The sequence below is a fragment of the Leuresthes tenuis genome, unplaced genomic scaffold, assembly GCF_036924035.1.
Source record: "Leuresthes tenuis unplaced genomic scaffold, fLeuTen1.0.hap1 SCAF_13, whole genome shotgun sequence".
Lineage (NCBI taxonomy): Eukaryota > Metazoa > Chordata > Actinopteri > Atheriniformes > Atherinopsidae > Leuresthes > Leuresthes tenuis.
This window is the reverse complement of record NW_027325367.1, coordinates 16,213,799-16,229,432: the sequence shown is the minus strand read 5'-3', so window position 1 is coordinate 16,229,432 and position 15,634 is coordinate 16,213,799. Positions and strand designations below refer to the sequence as shown.

The window sequence follows — 15,634 nt, the reverse complement described above, 5'->3', positions numbered from 1 at the left end:
AATAGCGCTACGGATCTATGATTGCTGAGGTACTTGCACACATGCAGGTGATGTGATACACATTCCTGCCAAAGGTTTCATACCAGTAGTGCTGAATTGCAGTGTAATGTGCCAGGAAACCTAGCAGTATGCCAACAAAGGTTTCATTACAGACCACTTCTACTTCTACGATTTAGAATAAACATCCAGTTCATTTTTGGAAAACTTAACTCTGAATTCTCTCAAGAAACATTATTTAAATGGAGAATTGCAGTGACGAACTGCAGCCATTAAGGTGTGACTTGTCGGTTTGTGCTATTCACAAAGTGTACGTAATATCTAATACAAATGTGGGTTGAAAAGTTACTTGTTAACTGAGTGCATTTGATGAGACATGGAGGCAGAAATTTACAAGAAAAAGTAAACACTCTGGGCGTTGTTGCTAAAAGCTTCCTCTTTTTTTCCGTCCTAAATGCTTGTTTCAGCACTCTGTTCGGTATAATGAGATTTTTTACTGTTGCGTTTGTGCTGGTTGCATAAACTCCATCCTTTTAGGACACCGAGCCCACAGTTTTCCCTGACTCAACGGATCTAGCTTTCCTGCCTGGGTGGACTTTTACAGGTGAAGAGACGGGACTTTACTGATGCTTCTCAACGCAGTTGTGTGTGGGAGATTTGATGGACTTCCAGCTGGGATGAAGACACCAGAACCATGTGAGACTGATAGCGGATGCAGCTGCATCGACACCTCCATTGGTAACAGCCTGCCAGAGCACCAGTATTCAAGACTGCGGGAGTGTGCTGTAATGACAGAATGCTGAGAGATGCATCTCAGCAGCGGTGGGAAGTGTGTGCTGTAATGTTTGCCAGTTTAATAGTTTGTCTCTCATTTCTGTTTTTTTCATCTAGCCTTCTCTGGAGCTTCTCTAGCCACGTAAAACATTGTGATATTTCAAGTAACAAATTGTTTTTTGTAACTGCCAGCCAATTCTTGGGATTTAGGTCCTTTTTTTGGTTCCGTTTAATACTCCATAATTACTGGGCCAACTCTACTTTTATTATATAATGATTTCTGATGGCAGACTTTACAGTAATGTGAATAAAATGTTAGTGACCATAAGCTAACATTGGTAACTTAAAAGTACACTAGCTTAGCTCTACATTGGTTCGCCTTACACCGCAAACAATTTGTATTGGATAATTAGACACATATCATGCTCAGAATGTCTGAGGTCTGTTGCTTGTGCTTTTATAATGTCAGTCTCTTAGGCGTGTGAATCCATATTTCATGATGTGTAACATGACCCAACTTGGCTGGTCCTCCCTCATGCTATGTCACCACTTAAATGTTACTTTGGTAAATAAACATACGTTTGGAAAAAAAAAAAACTTTGTTCTTGCTATATGCTAGCACTAGCATACAAAAAACATGCTTAATTGAATTGTGTAGTTGGGCTGATAAACAGTTTGCATCAATTTTCTTTTCAGGATGTTTAGAGTACGTCTAAAATCACAAATCCATGATGCAATGAGCAAAAGCAACCCCGGCAATAATATCGGAAGGTTGGAAAAAGACCCACTACAACACATTAGCCTTGTACAAGCAACTAGCTACTTAATCATTTTACTTTTGTCATAAAAATATCTGACCTGGATGCCAGAATTAGCAGAACCCCTAGTTCTGTCAACTGAAGTAGCAGAGGAACAATGAAAACAAAAAAAACACTGGATTCATTTTGTGAATAGTAAAGCTGAAAGGCGAGCGTATGTCTGGAAACACACCAGCAGACCCACCAGTGCATTAATGAGGCTCAAGGCCTGCACTCTTACTCGGAGAACCAAAGTTTCAGGAGTCACTATGGGTCAGAGAAGGTCCGGTGGGTTGATTTTCTGCAGAGCCGAGGTGAAAGAGAATATGAAATTACCTGCAATATTTTTTTTTATAAACTTACCAAAGAAAGTTGGGATTAATAGATACAATGCAATAACCAGCTATAGTCTCTCCCTCCCCCGGCTGCATGCTGCACAGTTGTATCTCGGTGGTTGAATCCTCGCAGAACGAACCCACCATAGAAATGTAAGTTGCGCAGTTTAACAATGTTGGTAAGTTAGTATACACTTTAACTTAATTAAAATACACTGGCTACCAATGACGACCCAAATCAAATTCAAGTCACTAATGCTTTCCTACAGAGCAACTACACCCCACTATCTTAAAGTAGTCATACAGACCTATCCTCATTCTCAACCATTCCACGTCTTTCAGGAACTCCATCTGGGACTGCCTTCCATACAGTCCAGTCCAGTCTTAGTCCAGAATGTTTGCGGTTCCATGACAGTGGAATGAGTTCCCAAGTACCATCAGAGCAGGGGCATCCCTCTATACCGTCAAGAATCTCCTCAGAACTCATCTGTATTTGAGAGCACCTCCAACAACTAACAACTACTTAACATGCTCTTACTTGCAAGTCTGCAATGTTTTACTTGTACTTGTAGATTTATACTGATTTACCATCAATGTGTGGACAAGAGTTGCATTCACACACTAAAGAGTTCTGAAATGTTCTCGAGATTTTCCTTAGGGATGCAAATGTCCACACCATTTGCTCTGGGCATGAAATTTTCACCACAGTCCTCTAGTAAAAGCTCTACAGGAAGTATTCTCTAGCTCCCTGCTGTTGTGGATACGTAAGGATACATGCAGCACTCGTATCAATACAACACGGAGCCTCACATGCTGTTCTCACTGTGCTGTAAAGAAAACGCAGCGATTTCCACAGCATAATTTGTGCATCACGTCCTGCCTCTACACCACGTTCCTTTATTTCCAGCCGGGAGAGCGCATCTTCGGCAGAAATCCTCCTGCTGTGACAGGCTTGTGTCAAAAGCAACTGCAGAGAAAGATGTGGGCAAATTGTCCACACTTTCTCCGGAAAATGTTCCATGAAGGGTTGCTTTTTTTGTTCTTTTCTGCACTTTTGCTGCCTTTTTTTAATTGTAGGCCGGTTTGAATGTAAAAATCTGCTATGCATGTTTGGGTTTTATCACAGAGGATTGATTAAAAACCAGCTCGATTTGACTGCTCTAACCCTAAAAATCTAATATTTTGACCCAATTTCATTTTTCTTTTTTGACTTCATGATCGTTTTAATCATGCATGTTTGGCTGAAATGGTTAAAAACACATTTTCCTGTAATGTACTGAACTCCGAAAGCAGGTTTCTTTTTGCTTTGCTAAGACTTTAAAATAGCATCAGACTGGAGTTGCCAACAATCTCGTCTTGTTGTCTGATGTTGCCAATGATGCTGGTGACTCATGGATTCTATAAATTCTTTCTTCATGGGCAATATACGTAAAGGGAAGCAACAAAGCAATGACAATTTTTTTTTTTTTCACATACCCTTCCAGGAACATCTACACTGCACACCTACAATACAGAATTTGAAATAATTGGATGGTGCTCTCGCCAGATGTCTAGAGTCCTAACCATTTTGGCACAGTCCACAGTCCAACACCTTGAAATCTCCAACCCTCGAGGAAGCAGCAAAATGGCACATATTAGTCAGTGTTTGGACAGCTAAACGGGAAGACAGGCAACTCTTGCTGTCATGAGTGTGTTAGTGGGTCTTTGTGTGTGTAGTCGAATGAAGACTGGTAGAAAGCCTCTGCTTTTCCTCCAAGGTGGGTGGGTGGGCGAATGGGCACGGAGCTGACAGAGAAGCCTACTGCGAGGAGGCTGCTGCCTGGTTGGACACAATCCAGAGAGTCCCATCAGTGGGAAGGCCTGCGGGGGCGGCTGTGTAATTTATGAAGTGTGCATACTGATAGACATGTGAAGCATTAAATAGTGGTGAAATTACCAGCCGTGGCCTCATATACTCTGTGGTTGGTCCTTTGTGGTGCTACATTTGCTTCATTTTCAATCCAGTGCATGCTTCCAGGAGCTGGTGGTACCCAAAGAAAGAGGCAGAGATCTGGACATGAGTGAAAAAACTATTTTGCGATCTTCTAATGCAGAACTAATTAAAGCTCTTTACAGTGATCAAGCTGTGTGACTTGGGCCCCTGTGATATTGTTGTCCAGATGGTAAGTGTGGTTTAAAGTCTTACACAGAGGCATTTCACAACAAAAAAAAGCACAGTATTACTCCAGTATTAGGAGAAGCTCCTCTTGGCATTGGTTTGGAAATGGAAAGAAGGAACTTGTCATTGTTAAAGTGCCACTAGATTGTCCCAGTGAATATACATTTTTAACAATCTCCTTTTAAAAAGGGGACATATTATCACTTTTCCAGCTCCTCTACACTAATATATTTGAATTTGGGGTGCATATAACCCCCCGCCCCATTGTTAAAAACAACAACCCCGTCCATTTCGCGTGTGCTGCTGTCCCTCTAGTTTGAGCAACGCGTTCAGTTTCCAAACTCCAGCAGTGGCCAACACCCAGCCTCCAGAGGGGGACGGAGTGAGCAGCAGCAGCTGCCGCTGCAGCGGCTGAAAATTCGACCGCCTCAGCGCTCAAGCGCGGCAGACAGTTTACAGGGAGGGTTACTGTGCTTGATCCGTGACGAATTTGACCAAATGATTTCACAGACATGCCATTAATGTGCCTGGGACCTGTGTGAACTGGTGAAAGAGTATAATTGTTCTCCTTTAAATTAGTCGTTTGAATCACACATGCTTAATTGCGAGTTCTATACAAAGACACCAGGATTTTGTATTTATTTGCATAAAAGGCCTGCATTCATGAAATGTTAGAGAGTGAGATGTGAGTGACGCCTGACCCGATGATCGGTCAGCTGTGAAGGCGCACAACATCACTTTCAGCTATCGCTGCAACTGAACATCAAACTTGTGGTGGCTGGTAGTTATGGTTCAATAAGCCAATAACACCTTTGCAGGGTATAACCAAGATAAATCCCGCCAGTTCAAATGAACTTCTTTTTAAACTTTGTTTAAAGTCAACAAACTTAATTACTGTAGATCAAATAGCCAAAGCCAGAATCTTTTTTTTTTTTTCCAGAGGAACCAAAGCGCCTGTTACATCTGTTACGCCTGTAAATAGGAATGTTTCATAATCCTAGATTAGTAGAGTTATTGCCTCTGCATCTTCTGAAGGATTAAATGTTTACGATAAGTTGGATATGCATTCATTCTGGAAAAAAGAAAATGTTGGTGCTAAGAGGCTCAATGTGTAAATGTGATTTTATTTTATTTATTTCATTTTTGACTGCTGTGCATGATTTGATTTGTCAGGAGCAGGCAAACACTGGCATCTAAAATGACATTATTCTCCTCTTCTGTATGCCACAACTTTGAACTCATTGCATTTTTTTGTGTTCTCACTCCTATATTTAGCGCTTACTCATCTTTGCCCTCTCCCTTTCTTTTTCTTTCACAGAAATTCTCTGGGCTGCTCGCTCTGGTCGACCTCACTCTGATCGAGTTTTGGTGTTGTGGAGGAGACATTTTTCCTGCCCACTGCCGCCCATTTAAAGTGAATCATTGGGTTTCTCGATTTGACATCGTTGGGCTGTAACCTGGCTTTGTAAAGTGGCTTGTGATGACCCATCTTGTAATATGATGTTAAGTATAGAGAGCTGGTAAAAAGAAAGCTGGTTTGAGCAACAACCTACAACAAACAACATCTGAGCAGGGATTGCATCAATGGCCTAAACAATACTAATGTCCAGCACAAACCTATTGGAAACTAATTGGCCATTACAAAAATAATGCCTGCTTGTTAAGAACCGTGACAGTCCAGAGCCCCATGCAACTATGCTCACAAGCACCTGATGAAACATGTACCTTATGCATCATGTAGATGTCGATCGTTGTGGGCAGTTTTCCCCTCCCCCCCAACAATCCACGATGGATACAGCTACGGGAATCCCAGGGCTCAAGAAGTGACACCACGGTGGCTGTTTTTCTGTTGGACAGGAAATGCTTTGGGGTTTTTTTTAAAATGGGGAATTAGCTGTTTCCATTACTATAGATTTAGCACAGCTACAATGCGAGTTAATGCATTACTGTGTTTTCCAGCTTCTGGTGTTAGCTTAAGTGAAATTTGCTGCGATTCCAGGTGACTGCGGTCGTTTGTGCACGTTGCAGAGGTTTGGTCTTTATGAGGAGGTTTGGGGAGGGGGGGTCTAACTTTCTTGTCAATCTTGCCTGTCTTGTCTGTCCTCTGCAGCTTTAACATCTACAGATCCTTTAAACCATTGCCAACTCAATGGCTTCTCAGCGTTTACAATGACCAACGACTTTTTTTTGGTGTTTTTGTGTCTAACAACATTTTAAATGCCAATAAATCAAGTCAGTTTAAGGCCAGAGAAGTCATTATTCTCTGTCATAATGACTCATGACAGAAAATGTCAGAAGTCATGTTGCGTGCAGGGAACAAGGCGCCATCTTGTAAAGAATGCTGTCTCATTATCTCTGTTTAAGTCCACTGTTGCCTGGTTAGAGTTTGTTTTGATTGATTGCGAACGGTCACTTCAAGAGGAGAAGAAAAAAGATTGAATCACACTGCTGACGTGCTAATTAACAAGCTGGTATTATGCCAAAATCTGATCCCTTGCAAAATCCAACTTGTTTTTTTTTTTTTTTTTTGGCTAATTCATTAAAGTAAACAACTCATAATACATTCTACAATGTGTTGATCTATGGAGTAGTGTAGAAGATTTTGAGTCAGTTTTTGTTGCATTCAAGCTCTAAAAACTCTTTTTCTTTTTTACTTGCAGTGGACAGATGCGTTTAACATTCTCTTATGAGGATCAGAGGTGGACAGACCTGATTTCAGAGGCTGATCTTACAGTTTGAGCACAGAATCGCCATCCTGAAGTTAGAATCCAGGGTCTGTGCATACAAAAGGCTGCCACAGAGCAAGTGAGAAAGCAATGTGGTGTCCAAACAAACCAACTGAATTGGCAACTATATCTCCCACTGCCACTGGTTAATGCTATTGTATTTTTTTTATAGGTGGATTCCAGTCAACTCGCTAAATATTGGTGGATACAGATGCAGATATCTGTGCATCTCACGCTGACAAGAATCCCCCTGGAAGAATTAGCATTTATTATCCAACAACAATGAAATCTCAAGCCACACATTGAGTAAATAACTGATAACCCTTTTCTCACATATGCTGAAAGATGAGGAAAGTTAACTCAATTAAAGTGTGGAACTATGTGGCAAAGAGAACACAAGTTTCAAGGATTAACTTTTCAATCTAATGAAAAGACGAGCCGTATTATCTTGCTAGACTGTTTCCAATGAGGTCGTACACCACTGTGTTTTTTCAACCAACATCACAAAACCGGCCTCCAGTCAACTACCACCTCTGATAAGCTCACGGCCTCATGGACGAATTGGGTGCTGCTCCCAGTTTTTTTTTGCCACTCTTAGAGGGAGATGAAGCCGACACATCCTAAAGTCCAGAGAGACGCTGTTCCAGGCGATCTGAGCGAGTATCATAATGACTCCGTTTCAAAGGAAAGCCTGAATCTCTTACCACAGCCATGCAGAGCTTTTGATCTCCCACTCTCAAATCCTCTCTCCCCCGTCCCTTCCCTTCGCTCGCTCAGCTCAGTTTTTTTAACAGCAAATTCTAATTAAGTTGAAAGAGAGATGATGAGTGCAGAGTTGTCCCCCCCACCCTCTGAAGAACAACGGCATGTGTCCAAGACCCGCTAATCTAAGAGGCCTCACCTTTTCCACTGAAATACAAAAATCAATACGCTCCTTTGCCTCAACATCCAAAGGGCAAGTGTGTGAACCAACAGCCTTGTTTATCCATCAAAAGGTTGAATCGTATTATTTGATGCAAATGAGTTCAGTACTTTCTAGAAATGGGAGTGAATTTTGTGTAATTTGTGTTATCAGGCTAATTGGAAACAAATTCTGGAAAGGTTAGTGCGTGCGAATCCTGCAGAGATTGATATAATGAGGTGATGCGATGTGACAGGTAACATATGGCAAATCTGACACATGGATCTGCCTGCTTGGGTCAAGCTTGTTTTGTTTTCTCTTCAGGAGGAGATAAGACCTGGTTTCTGCTAGTTTCTTATCGTCACTTGTTCACTTTCTCAGATCTCGTGATGAAAACTGTAAGTAGGCAACAAAAAACAAACAAAGCCTGATTTCTTCCTCAAAAATTTTCAAAAAGTTTTTTCCTTTCTTCCCCCTAATTAGTTCAGATCACATCTGTAAATACAAGAGTGAGGAAAAGCTTTTATCAAATGCTGAGCACCCATGTGCAGTCGCATGACCCAGAGTCTTTTTACCATGGCCCGCTTCTCACTCATTATGCTTTGTTTTGGCAGATGTTTCTGTTGTTTTGTTTCCGAGTTCTCATTAGACTTTAATTATCAAGATGCAGGTGCACAGTGCAACCTAAACCATCAATAATTAAAGGATTAATCTTTTAAGCTGGTTTGGTGCAGAGGTATGCGGTGTGCCGCTCCGACGTTTTTACTGAATTAAAGGAGAGCTCGCTGAAAGAGAGACAGATGGAGACAAAATTACCATCTCATCCCTTCATGTAGCTATATTTGGCCTGTGCTGTCAGTTAAGGGTCGATGAAAAGCTCCCTTACCTGTGGCCGAGGATGGCCCGTCACCAGACAGGTGAGCTCAAGGGTCTCTCCTTCTCTGATGGTGTAGACTCTCTCCGTGTGCCTCTCCTCCTCAACATTGCAGGCATGCCCCGAGTGAATAATGCGGACGGTCGGAGGTGCTGAGGAGGAAAAGGGACAAAGCACGTTAGCATTCTAGTCATTTCTGAGGGAAAGAGTAGTTGAGCGCAGTGGAATGTGTATTGATTAAACGGTTGTCTCACTAAAAACAAGGCTAGTGCCGAGCTTTGCGCAAACATTTGCAGTGCACCCAGTGGCACGCAAACAACCAGAGGTATTTGTACAAGAATTAAATGGGGGAGAAAAAAAATTGACTCGTATTTTACTTTTACAGCATTCGCTTTGGTGTGGCTTTTTTTAAAGAAACAATTATGTTGCCCCTACATAAAAATAAATCAAGGAAAGTTTATCTGATGTAAATTAACGCTTTCAGTGTGTTATTTGCACTGAATAGGTACAATCCAACTAAAGCGTCCCCCAATTTCTGTTGCATACACATTCTTGTATAAAAGAATGTACATCTTCTTTCAGTCCTGAGGTTATACGGGTCAGGTCATACAGAAAAAAATATATATACATATGTCATCCTCACAAGGTCTTGAGATGAATGCAACCTTAGATAAACTACCACAGAAAAAATAAGTACATTCTATGATCCTAAGCCACCATACCAACAAAACTAAAAGGGTTATGCGTGACTTATCAGTCTCTCACAGCATTGTGAAGGAATACTGGTCCGCTCTTCTTTGCAATTTTTCCTCAGTTCAATGAGGTTGACGAACATTTGCTTTGTGCAACTCTCTTAGGATTCCACCACAGCTCTTAAATGACTGAATGGTGTCCAGGTTCTGTGGCTGCAAAACAAGCCCAAAGCATCACCCCTCCACCACTGTGCTTGGTGTTTGTGGTCAAACATCTCCACTTTGGAAAAACCTCCCATACAAGTCTCACATGTTCAGTCTTTGACTAACTGTAATGTAATGAACATTTAAAATCTAACATTTAACTTGCTAACAGAGGCCTGTATAGTCTGAGATGTAGCTCTTAGGTTTTTCACAGTTTCTCCGAACATGGCACAGTCTGACCTTGGGGTGAACTTGCTAGGAAATCCACTCCTGGGAAAATTGTCAGTTATATTGAATGTTTTCCACTTGTTAATAATCTTTCTTGCTGCAGAATGATGGACTCCAAGTTGTATGGAAATGGCATTATAAGCCTTTCCAGTCGATGAGCAGCAAAAAAAGATCACTGCTGATGTCTTGAATGTCTAAATGCGCCAAAACTGCCAAAGCGTCTGCTTTTATCGAGTTAAGTCAAGCTCAAAGTGCATTTGATTACTTACCCTCTCACTACGGTTGTCCTTAGAATTTCACAAACTGCTTCTGCATTTTACATATAGACACAATGTGATATTTCATTAACATTCTTCATTTGAGGTTGTATGTTAAGACCTATTTGTGACCAATTGTATTTTTCCCCCATTAAGTCCTGATAGGGAAAACCTTAAAATTTCATAGGGGACGATTTAATTTTCGCTTGATTTATTGTTAGTCACCATCTGTGCCATTTTGAAATACAACAATAAATCTTTTTCCATTTTTTTGGGATTCAGAGGCGGTGTGCTGCACCTTTGTTTCACCCAATAAAACCCGAAGCGCATCGAGAACATGTGAGGTGAAAAGATCCCATCAACTGTTTCCTTTCTGGATTTCTTTCTAAATCAATGTGCAGAAATGGAGCAAAATTAGATTTGGTATTTTGGCAGTATCACTCAAATTTAAATCAGACAAACACACAACCAGATCAGTAAGTGTATGGCGTCGTAACACCCAATACAGTGTTGACTATCTCCAGTCTAAGTTATCCAAGATACTGTCTCTTATTGTAGAGCTTAATGATGTGTTTCCTTAAGAAAAATGGAACAACTCTTGAATATTTAGAAAAAAATCCTTTCATAGACAGTCATTAGAATATATGTAGCGTCACATTGTGTAGCACATTTCATTTACCACATATCGTCTGTAATATTAGCAAGTAAAACCCAAAATAATCCAATTCAAAGCAACTCAGCACTGCGCAGCTCTGTTTGTTCACGGTCGTGGTTCGTGCGATGCTGTGAGACAGTAAGGATGTCTGAATGACGTCCACACCCCAATGGACAGTGGGACACAAATGGTCAGGGTTAAACTGGGCAGAGGAAGGAGTCTTCTAAAGTGCACTGCTGAAAATGTTCCTTTCGACTGAGCTGTGAAAGCCCAGTTGCATGCAATCGACCCCTGACAGTACCAGCATCTGTTAACCATTTATTCCTCTCCAACTTCCATGATTAGTGAAGAGGTTTGGGATGGCATGAGTTAGAGCGGATACAGGATATGATTAGGAGGAGAGGAGTACAAGATGGTGAGAGAAAAAAAAAAAAAAAAAAGCAGAAACCACAAGGAGTTTTAGACTGCAGCTCAGCTTTCATGTTGGAGGAGCAGCTTCATGTGTGGGCCTCTCTCACCAGAGCCAGCCCCGCCTCAGGTCTGCCTCTATCCAAGCTGCCATGCTAATGAGCTCAGCGACACTCCTCCCCAGCGCTGCTTTGGGAGTCTCAGCAACAGTGTATCCTTTCCCCCCACTAAACAAATTGTTCCTCCCAGATACCAGCCATGCTGTTCGTCTCCTTCAGCTTGTTGGCTTAATGCTCCGTCATGCTTGTCCTGCATGTTTAAAGGTGATACAGATTGATGGACGCTAATACAGATGCTAATCATAAAGCTAGATTGGACTATCCTTGCTCTTCCCCTTCACTGCCTTCCATTCTCCTGTTAGAGGTGTATACAACGGTGGTGAATTCGACTGAGAGGGTAAGGGCTGCAGAAATAGGCTTGGTGAAAGGGGGTTTCACGCAAGGCTGCCACTTAAAACAAAGAAGGCTTAGAAACAACACTCCCTGGCACGAGCCAAACAAAGAGCGACTGGCATTTATTCCAATGAGCCAGAATCTCTGCAGCATACCATCAGTCCAGAAGGAAAGCAGGGAGACACCCATATTTAATGATCTTCAACTGCTATCACAGTTACTGCAACAGCTACACACACACACACACAAATACAAAAAAAAAACACCCTAATTCTTTATGCAGACAACACTAGGCTTAAAGCCACAAAAGCAAATAACCCTCTCTACATAATGAGAACACTTATGTTGTAATAGTCACACATATCCTTAAGTAGCTAAGACCTGCTCTTTCATATCTCTTGGCCCAAAGCACAAACTAAAATCACTGTCATTACGATATCATTTCCTATTTGTTCAGTTTCATGAAAGCCGCTTGATACTCCACTGACAGCGACTACCCATAATATATTCAGAAGACGTGTTGGAGAATGGACGAAGAGATAATCGTGTAGTTGGAGTCAAGGCTAGGCCCTCGCAGACTGAGATGGCAAAACACTGACATGAGCAGTAGACAAAGCTTTGAACACATCACAGAAGGCGAGGAACAGCTGGTTTAAAGCCTTTAAACATCTTTACATCACTTGCAAACTCATTATGTGGACGAGGATGGTGTCCTCTGCGCAAGTAATATTACAGTGTGAGCAGGCCGTCTTTCATCTGTTCAATCTCCTCTGACTTCTGACATGTTTTAAGCTGAATATCAACTTTTCCTCTGTAGCAGGAAAATAACGGCCTCTCACCCAACAGGGTGAAGAATTCCTTTGAACATCAATCTGTCATGTTGCATAATCAGAAACAGTGTGATCCTCGGATTCATGTACATGTGTGCTTGGTCTTAGAATTCTGTCTGTTATACAGACGATGCCCCCAAGTGATTATGCAGTCTCTTTTTGGATGGAGGAAAACTTTCCCGCAGCCGTGGGAAGGGCTAATCTATGGAGATTCGGTCCAGTTTTATGTAATATAAAACTGGATGGAAGCATGGAATTACAATGTCAGAGAAACACTGACGACGCAAGGGGAGAGTTGAGCCGAAAGAGGCTCGTCTTCACGGCAGTTTAAACCACAGTGCGTGTTACATGGCTTTCAGGAAAGTCAGGTGAAAAGACAAACGGAGGTTCAGTTTTAGAGGTTCAAATATCAACATAATAAATAAAAGAAGTTATTATTTCTTCAGAAAATGTACAAGAACAGACAAAGTAGTGGGAAATGGTTCAAATAAAGGGTTAAAATGTTTGAAATACAAAAACAGAAGCTATGTTAGAGACTTACAGAAAATGTGATGGAAATGGAAAGATTTTGCAACACATACAAGGCTCTTAGGAGTAAAAATATTGAAGCGCAACTCATATTTTTTTTTTGCCCTATGTGCATTTGGGATTTGAACAAAAAAAATTCAACTACTGCAAATGTTGCTGTGAACGCCTGGTGATGATGTAAAATTTGCAAAGACGGGCATGTCGGCGTGTATCTCCCGCTCACTTTCCCGCCCACTCAGTCCTTCGCAGGCGCATGAATCCAGTCTCTCTCCACAACAACAGCATCCGGATAGTTACAGGCTTAGAAAAAAGTAGCAGAGGACCTGCAGGGGAGAATCAGGAGTCTCAGATGCGCATCCATGTTTTTTTAACTTACATTATCTCAGTCCCAAACAGCGGCATCCCATGTCCCATTGCAGAAATGAAGAGAACGCGAGCGTATGCACGTTCAACTGTGCATGTTATACATTTAGTTTAGTGCTTTCTCTTAATCCTCCTCTGACCATGCATGCAGGAGTGTGTGTTAAGGTGTGATTGAGTGTGCATTATGTTCTTGTGTGGTGAATGAGCAGCTCCCAGCTGAGTGCCCAGCTTTCCTTGGCCTCAGTCGGGGGAGATGGAGACAGCTTTATCCACTACCACCAATGGAGATTAAATTAGATTTGGCTAAAAGCAACCTCGCCACTGCAGTTCTGGAGTGTCTGTGTGACAGAAGGGCTTCTTGGCAATGGCAGAGACTCTGAATATGACAAACAAATGAAAGCAAAAAATAAATAAATACTACAACAGCTGGGGCTCGTTGTCGCTGTGGGTTTAATGTCCTCAGACCAACCCCTGAGGACCACTAACAATATCCTGCTAGTTTTCTGGCACCATATTCACCTTCTTGAAACAGGGTGCCAAATATAAAGAAACAGGAGAGAAGGAGAAACAAAAGAGGGGGAAAAGTGTTTTAAATGTAGACAGAAACACATTAAAGAGCAATTGTTTTTTATATAAAACCTGTAAATTATTTCCAATTGGAAATAAACTCCCTACAGGGAGGACTGATGGGGCATGAGTCAGTTTCAACTGCGTGATGACAATGCACGACAAAGAATAAACAAATAAAACCACACTGAAACTCACGTTTGCCACGACTGCCAAAATAATTAGTTGTGAAAATAAACGAGTAGAACAGGTCGAGCATTTTATTGCCAACGCGAGTTGTTAAATGTGCTAACACAACATGCACCTCTGAGCCCTGCAGTTTAAGAGGGAAAATAAAACAAAGATGAACGTAGTTACAGTTAGTCATATCACCCATTCATTTTCTTACTACCATTTTCAAGCCTTGAAATAGCCATTTAGCTGTGAAACTAATGAATGTTACCCAGGAAACTATCGGCATCCAGTGGCACTTCTGCACTGGTTTCATTCTCAACCTTGGGCAATAATGACTTAACTTACGTCAATTGAACCCTTTCTTTATGAAATGAACCCACATTTCTACAGCATCCCAAGTCATCCCCCTTCACACGTGACACGAGACCTCCATTTGTGCATTTACTAAAACTAAAACTAAAGTAATCCAGTGAGGATACAAACCAAACATACTCATTTACCTAAGTGACACAGCAAGTAAAAGTTGCCATAATTAGCAAACAAACTATTGGCGACGCAAGAAAAACTTTCACTGCAGCAGTAAGAAAAAAAAACAACCTTGCACGAATTCATTTGCATTAGTTCAGTCCAATTTAATTTAATTCAGTATTCTGCCATTTCAAAAGTTATCAAGACACATCACGGAAACCCAATGGCTCCACAATTTCATGATGAATTAAACAAACAAACAAACAAAAAAAAGAATCCTTTCCTGCTTCATTTCATTTTTGTAAAAAGAAAAAAAACTTTTTTTATATTAGATTCATTGGGACCTACAAGCAAACATTTAACTCAGTATTAACCCTCTGGCCAATCAGCTGCTAAAATGCTGCCCTTTACTCACCAGCTATACAGCTGCCTACTTTGTCTCTCCTGTTTGATGCTAAGGAGGTGATGTCATCATCAAAACTTTTATTTTTTTCCCCAAAAAAACAGTGATGTTGCTGAAATCCGGTTCATTAGGTTGAAAATGGTGAAAGTGAATGACAAAAACTTTACATCTAAGAAGGAAAGTAGCATCCTTATCTACACCAGGCACAGTTCATCACAAAGAAATGGACAACTCATGCTCAAACCTGATTGGTTCAGGATGAAAATAAATGAAGGTAAAGCAGTGACAGTGGAACTAAGAGAAAAGTAAAAGGATAACAATAAAGGCATTATGAAATATCAGCGTAAATTTTAAAATGACAAGATATAAAAAACAATTTACAAACAAGATATAAACAAAGACAATTATGTAACAATCAAAAATATATTCAAACAGAACAAATTTTCAAAGCTTCTTTTGTTTCCTTGTTTATCTCTGCATATCTCCTCAGTGATTTTCTTACGGTAGCAGAGCTTCATTCTTGACATCGACCCCATATCTAAGGGTTTTACAATCAATACGACACGTAGAAAGACTAAAGCTAATTTCATAGCTCTGATGGTGTCAGATGTGGGAGTGATAATTATTAATGGGCTCGTCATCACATGAAATTCATTTACCATTACTAAAAGCAACTGGTTTCCTTGTTAAAATAATTATTAGTACAGCTTTAGGATTGACAACAGGGTTCTCGGTAATTCTTCTACGAGCACTGCATAATAGCTGTTACAGAATTCAATCTTTCCATAGGTGAAAATCTGACACTGAATTGAACATCACATTCATTCTAAGTCTGAAGCCACG

The 15,634-nt window shown here is 40.9% G+C and overlaps 1 protein-coding gene across 1 annotated transcript in view; it reads right to left on the bottom strand.

Annotated features, from left to right (window-relative positions):
• Positions 1-15,634, bottom strand: part of LOC140267106 (MAM domain-containing glycosylphosphatidylinositol anchor protein 2-like) — a 195,455-nt gene that overhangs the window by 129,780 nt on the left and 50,041 nt on the right. The window contains exon 2 of the mRNA XM_072362282.1: positions 8,575-8,714. Coding sequence (XP_072218383.1) covers positions 8,575-8,714 — 140 coding nt within the window. The remainder of the gene's footprint in view (positions 1-8,574; positions 8,715-15,634) is intronic.